Source organism: Ostrinia nubilalis, chromosome 22 (assembly GCF_963855985.1).
Source record: "Ostrinia nubilalis chromosome 22, ilOstNubi1.1, whole genome shotgun sequence".
Taxonomy (NCBI): domain Eukaryota; kingdom Metazoa; phylum Arthropoda; class Insecta; order Lepidoptera; family Crambidae; genus Ostrinia; species Ostrinia nubilalis.
In genome coordinates this window covers 5,422,585-5,429,747 of record NC_087109.1, presented here as the reverse complement: position 1 = coordinate 5,429,747, position 7,163 = coordinate 5,422,585, and the positions used below count along the sequence as shown (strand labels likewise).

Here is a 7,163-nt window from a genome sequence, read left to right as displayed (position 1 = left end):
CCCCTCCCCGTCACATGTCCTGCTTTTAGGGTAAAATGTCCAGCCAAAACAGAGTCCGGCTTTTGTGTTTTTGGACAAGGCAACCCTATCCCCAACCCATCTGATCAATTTGTCTCTGGTAATAAGAGAGACTGAGAGTTATGTTCTTCTTGCTACTATCTCAGAGCATACATGCTGAGCGGTTGCCATTTTTGATTCTAACTTGGTTCTAACTCTTGCAGGGGAAACTAAAGCCCGTATTCACAAGAAAATCGAACGCAAAGCGTTGAATAGAGCTCTGTGATTGGTTCGTATGTCACCCTGTGAGACCTCAATCAGGAAAGATTGTTTAAACGATTATTTAATTGTTTATTATTTGAATTTAAAAATTCAAACCATGAAACGACTGAACAAATAACTAAACCAAGAATGAAAAGATATTACACGATAAATTTTATTTCACAACTTATAAAAGTTGTAAGAACATAAAAAGATCGATAAGGCATCCATTATTCCATATTTTTCATGTAACACTCCAGTCCGTAGAAAATGTTTTTGAATTATGTTACGGTTACAATTTTGACCGGATTTTTAGTTATTTCGTCGTCTGAATTTTTGGGGAATGCGGCAGGAGTGTGTAAGTATGTGAAAATTAATAATAATGTGACGCATTACAAAAAACAAAAAGGTATAATTAAATCAATGAACAATTAAAAATATCTATCAATCCTCTTATTATAACATTGTAAGACAAGATACTGTTCGTGTTACTTTAATTAGTTTCTGTAGTAGTCAATAGCATTAATTTAGCTAAAATTATGCTACTAATAAACTAGTATTCAATAAAGAAATACATAGTTGATTTAAATTATTGGGAGCTTTTCGAATTTTGTTTCGAAAAATAAATAAAACGTCAATCTAACATTATCAGTTGCAAAACCTCGTATCGCAACATTAAATGCTCTTACCTTAATTCTCAGTATTCTTCATAAGTGCCACTTGTGGTCTAAACTGAATAAATATTTTTGATTTTGATTCTTTATTAATTTTATTGTGCACTAGCGGCCGCCCGCGACTTCGTACGCGTGGATCCCGTTTTACCCCCTTCATCTATCTTACGCGGTTTAGATTTTTTCATACAAATGTTTTTCCCGCTAACTCCCGTTCCCGTGAGAATTTTGCAATATTCTGTTGTAACTAAGCTTTAAATTTACTAAGGTACCTGCATGCCAAATTTCAAGCGTCTATCTTACGTGGCTTAGATTTTTTCATACAAATGTTTTTTCCCGCTAACTCCCGTTCCCGTAAGAATTTTGCAATATCCTGTTATAACTAAGCTTTAAGTTTACTAAGGTACCTGCATGCCAAATTTCAAGCGTCTAACTTAAGCGGTCTAGATTTTTCATACAAAAGGATTTTCCCTCTTGTTCCAGTTTCCGTGGGAATTTCGGGAATTCCTTGTTGTAACTAAGCTCTAAGTTTACTAAGGTACCTACATGCCAAAATTCAAGCGTCTAACTTAAGCGGTTTAGATTTTACATACAAAAGGATTTTCCCGCTAATTCCCATTTCCGTGGGAATTCCTAAGTATCCTATAACCTGCCCAGGAGTATGAAGAATAATTGTACCAAGTTTCGTTAAAATCCGTCGAGTAGTTTTTGTTTCTATAAGGAACATACAGACAGACAGACAGACAGACAGACAGACAGACAGACAGACAGACAGACAGACAGACAGACAGACAGACAGACAGACAGACAGTCAGACAGACAGACAGACAGACAGACAGACAGACAGACAGACAGACAGACAGACAGACAGACAAAAATTTTACTGATTGCATTTTTGGCATCAGTATCGATCACTAATCACCCCCTGATAGTTATTTTGAAAATATATTTCATGTACAGAATTGACCTCTCTACAGATTTATTATAAGTATAGATAGATAGATATAGAAGATTAATAATTCCAATTGAAGTCAATTTCGACATGACGATCGTGACAGACGGGCTGGGCAGCGGCCGGCGCTCACATGGGCCCAAGAACGCTCTCCGAATACGTAACGACTACGGTATGATGGTGGACGACCGGGGCAACCTGCGGATCCGAGGCGGGAACGTGACGGACACGAAGAACTTCCCGTACATGGCCGCCATCATCATCAACGGACGGCTGTGGTGCGCGGGCGCCATCGTCGACGAGAACTGGGTCATCACGGCTGCGCATTGCTTGAACTAGTTAGTTCTTTGCTATATTACTTACTATTACTTAAGCAAGGTTCTGGAGTGGAGGCCACGTACCGGAAAGCGCAGCGTAGGACGTCCACCCGACCTTATAAAGGTAGCAGGAAAGCGCTGGATGCAGGCCGCCACCAACTATGGAAATCATTGGGGGAGGCCTATGTTCAGCAGTGGACGTTCTGTGGCTGAAATGTTGATGATGATGATGATGACTTAGTGATGTCAGAACTGGGTCATCACGGCTGCGCATTGCCTGAACTAGTCAGTAATTTACCATATTACTTACACAATGCTTTTCTTCCTGCCTTGCCTTTTCCTATTACTGAGGGTTGACCTACTTTTGGACAAGTACAGGTCCAGTGTGCTTACCATGAGTTTACGTTAGGTGTGCTCGCTTAACGACTGCGTAAAAAAATGACATTTTAATGTATGACATATTGTGCAGCGCCCCTAGCGGCTACTTTCAAGAAATAAAATCTTCATAGAAATATTTGACATACTCGCTAGCGAGCACACCTAACGTAAACTCATGGTAAGCACACAGGTTGGTTCCTATTCTTAAGAATAGGTATGTTACAGTGGTAAGTTCTGTTGTTGACCCACAGGAGCTGGGTAAATTCCCAATGGAGGAAAAATCATAGCAAGGGCTTGTCATAAGTTCATCTGGCTAGCTACGAAATTTTACCTAAGTTTGTCGACAAAACAACAATGTTAACAGTATTGTTATGTATCTACCGTTGGAAGTAGCATGATTTCTGGTTGAGGATTCCAGAACGTGATTTACTTAGTTGGGTCTATCTGTCACCGTCCCGTCGCTCATGCTAGCATCTTTTGGATAACATTTTTCGGAACAACCCGGCAGAGTCAGGCTTAGATCCAAAGAGAGCATACTCAGAGCCTTAAACACTTACCTTTCAACCAGCGTGCTTCACGTGTCGCCCATAAAGTCCCTGGGCCAGTACCCGAATGGTGGATCTCTCGAAGGTTCTTGGAAATGCTTGGAATCTTGTGTTATGTACCGAGAACCATGCTCAGATCCAAAGGGAGCATATTCAGAGCCTGATACGTACTTTGCTCCCAACCAGCGTGCTCCACGTGTCGTCCCTGAAGTCGCTGGGCCAGTACGTGAAGGTGCGCGTGGGCAGCTCGCGTCCGCACGAGGGCGGTACGCTGGTGGATGTGGTCGGCGCCGTGCGGCACCCCAAGTTCGAGGAGGAGCCCGTGCCTCGCGCTGACGTCGCGCTTCTTTTGTTGATGAATGAAAGGACATAATGACGTTTTCATATGGTGCTACATATTTTCACAGCCAGATATGCGTAACTAGTGGCAGCGCTGCGCAGCGCTTGCCAACTCGGCTCAGTGAAATGCACCAGCGTAAGCCGGCACTCTCGACGGCTCTTAGACGTTTAGAATCGTGCTTTGTTACCAGCAGTTCTAAACATTGTGCTCCATGTATGTTTGGGAGACCAGAACCAAGCTTATATCCAAAATAAGCATACTGAGAGCCTTATGAACACTTACTTTACTCCCAATCAGCGTGCTCCAAGTGTTTTTTGGAACCTTCTGGTTGTTGTGGTACATGGTTCTTTTCTCCAAGTATGGATCCAAAGGGAGCATACTTAAAGCCTCCCTTTGTGTCTTATAAACACTACCTTTTCAACCAGCGTGCTCCACGTGTCGCCCCTGAAGTCGCTGGGTCAGTACGTGAAGGTGCGCGTGGGCAGCTCGCGCCCGCACGAAGGCGGCACCCTGGTGGATGTGGTTGGAGCCGTGCGGCACCCCAAGTTCGAGGAGGAGCCGGTACCTCACGCTGACGTCGCGCTCCTTAAGCTCGCTGAGAATCTTGGTAAGTTTCAATGTTGTCAAATTCAAACAGTTTATTTAGTACATAGGCCCTTTCCAGGGCACTTAAGCACCAAATATAGCTTGCCCTACCATGTTGATGTCTTTAGATGATTGAGAAGATGGTATTAAAATGGCTGGAATCTTATTGGGAGACAGGGGCTACCGCTGTATCTGCCGTATCAATGATACGGGGCCTAAGGAATACAAGGGCCTCACCCAGTGCCAGACATTTTTGAATAGACAGAGTTGGCATCTGCCTAGGGAAGCTTTGTAATTTTGCAATTACCTTTTTTAGATGAAAAGGGCCCCATGACCTTAATTATCACCTTCGCTCGCGCGTAATTATATTGCTATCGCGACTGTGCGACGGGCGTCCGCAGTGAGTGTGCGAGCGCGACAGCAACATAATTACGCGCGAGCGATAAGGATGGGTAGCTTGGGGTCATTGGACAAAATTCTACGTGCTCGCAGACCAGACTCACCCAGACTATAGTTGAATCAAATGAACGACTTCTTGACTAATTTGAGGCAATAACTTTTGGGGTTTTGATGACTGCCCTATTAGCTTATTAAGAAATGTACGTTAATCCTTTCTAAGCCTAGCGCAGCTGGATAGTCGGAAACCATTATTTCATTAATCAAAGCATCATTTATTTGCGTCATAGAATTCCACGACCAAGTGAACCTGATAAAGATTTACGAAGGAGTAAAGGAGCCGTACGCGCAGAGCTTCGTTGTTGTCAGTGGCTGGGGCGCAACAAGAGTAAGTCCATTTTATTGAGATTTACGCCCGTATTCATAAATATTACTATGAGGTCGCACAGTGCGCGTGGACGCACAGGGTCACATACTCGTACGAACTAATCACAGAGCTCTATTCAATGCTGTAAGTTCGATTTGCTGCTTCACATAAAAGCAAGCATTGTTTGTGAATACGGGCGTTAATTATAATTATCCACCCTTCCTATTCTTTGAATTGTTTAATTCAAAGAAGCTTAAAACTACAAAGATTTAAAGCATTTATTGTCCACTTGCGACTACTTTCGATAGTCGAGACTGTGTCGTCGCAAGTGGACTTAAGCTTATGCAAGTACTGATATAAGTAGATAGACTGACGTTGATGATTATGTTATTGTTGATGATGATTAATATGTTAATACATCACCATCATCTTCACATCGTCATTAAAGTCAACACCACCGTTTAATAACGTTTAATACGGTGCGTTAATGACGATGTGTCACCAAACGATGACAATAACGATGACGATGCTACTAATGATGATGATCATTCAGGACTCGGTCACGGCCTTCCGCGACCACACGCCGGACCTGTTGACTGCCAGGTTGAAGGTCCGCACGCAGCACTATTGCGTGGACTCTTACTAGCTCGTCAACGGGTTCCAGACGCTGATGATTATGATGATGATGTTGATAATAATACTGCTAATGTTGATGATGATGATAATTCAGGGCTCAGACACAACCTTCCTCGACCACACGCCGGACCTATTGACGGCCAGGTTGAAGGTCCGCACGCAGCACTATTGCGTGGACGCTTACTAGCTCGTCAACGGGTTCCAGACGCTGATGCATAATGATGATGTTGATAATAATACTGCTAATGTTGATAATGACGATAATCCAGGGATCAGACACGGCCTTTCGCGACCACACGCCGGACCTTTTGACTGCCAGGCTGAAGGTCCGCACGCAGCACTACTGCGTGGATGCATACCAGCTTGTCAACGGATTCCAGTTCACCCAGGACTTCTTCTGCGCGTCACTGAGGAATGGCACCAGGGATGCTTGTTTGGTAAGTGATTAATAGACAATTTTCCTAAGAGAATGTAAAGAAAAGGACGACAAAAATGTTGATAGTCTCCAATTCTGTTCGGCTTTATCTCCAGAAGTTTTTTTGTTAGCCATGGAGTTCCGGCACAGTAGAAAGAATATCGTACGAGATGTCATAAGACGCGACTACGGCATCTCAATATGCTTTCCCCAACTGCCTGGCTAGCGTGGGGAGTGAAGAGAAATCCACCCTTTTGCCTCTGGTAAATTAAAAAGGGTTTTCCTCCTGCATTGGAAACTAAATGAACTAATATTTTATTATTTGCAATTTATGATAAGAGGCTCAAATATACTCCACGATGCTTGGTGGTCCCTTTTTCCCTTCGCTTGATCCCTTTCCTGTCGCCTTTTACTTAATCCATGAATCCATACAGAATCCTATTTCTACTGTGCAGGAACCATACAGCTCGCTATCTGTTACTTTTCAATAAGACAACTCCATCATACGAAACTTTGCCTTCAGTTCGATGCAGGCGCTCCGGCTGTACAGCAGAATCGCCTGATGGGCGTCATGAGCTTCGGGCCCGAGCGCTGCGGTCACGAGTACCAGCCCGCTGTCTTCATTAAGGCTTTTTACTTCAGGTTAGTAGGAAACTACTGATTTGGAGATATTTCATACTTATCATCATAATAAATTTAGATACCTACTCATTGTTGTGCGAGTACCTAGCTACGACGCTACACAAAAATGCCAAAAACAGAGAAATATAGGTAAGTTCGAAACGGCACAATTATTTAGGTCGGTAGGTATGTCATTGCTAGTATGCGATCTCTTCCAACAACCCAGAGAGAGGACAGTTGTTCAAATAAAAGGCAGTTTGGCAGCAGGAAGGCTAAGGCTGCCATTTCACCACTTGTGCGAGGAAAATTTGCCCTATGCACTCATTCCTTGGTACCTTTTTCGTTATTACTAGTTCTAAGTTCAATACTCATTGCAGGGACTTCGTAAAATCAACGATAGCGTCGTACAAGTCAACAGCAGACCTGATCGAGGCGATGCAGGAGGCGGACCCGGTGGTGACGTCACACCACCTGCAGCCCGTGCACGCCGGCCACGACGGCTACGACGGGCGCCCTGAAGACGTCACGCTGCCCGACGATAGGCACGACTAGTTTTGTAGTGATTAAATTGATATTAAACTTTCGAACGTCCAGTTTTTCAATTATTCTCCCAACCCAGAGCTGCGAGGTCTCAGCTGATGTTGAAGCTAGCTTTACGAAGTTATTACTACTATTGTATCAA

At 43.5% G+C, this 7,163-nt stretch overlaps 1 protein-coding gene across 1 annotated transcript; it reads left to right on the top strand.

Annotated features, from left to right (window-relative positions):
* The first annotated feature begins 526 nt into the window (after window positions 1-526).
* Window positions 527-6,351, top strand: LOC135082989 (trypsin-6-like). The gene is made up of 6 exons (XM_063977751.1): window positions 527-620; window positions 1,988-2,219; window positions 3,887-4,068; window positions 4,733-4,830; window positions 5,715-5,882; window positions 6,295-6,351. The coding sequence occupies exons 1-6, from the start codon at window positions 602-604 to the stop codon at window positions 6,349-6,351; spliced, it is 756 nt and encodes a 251-aa protein (XP_063833821.1). The 5' UTR covers window positions 527-601.
* The last annotated feature ends 812 nt before the right edge of the window (window positions 6,352-7,163 follow it).

Bases quoted from the DNA above. Each gene is read 5' to 3' on its own strand.
- LOC135082989 (XM_063977751.1), top strand. The intron at 2,220-3,886 runs GTTAGTTCTTTG...CTTTTCAACCAG, and splicing joins GCTGCGCATTGCTTGAACTA to CGTGCTCCACGTGTCGCCCC. The intron at 4,831-5,714 runs GTAAGTCCATTT...ACGATAATCCAG, and splicing joins GTGGCTGGGGCGCAACAAGA to GGATCAGACACGGCCTTTCG.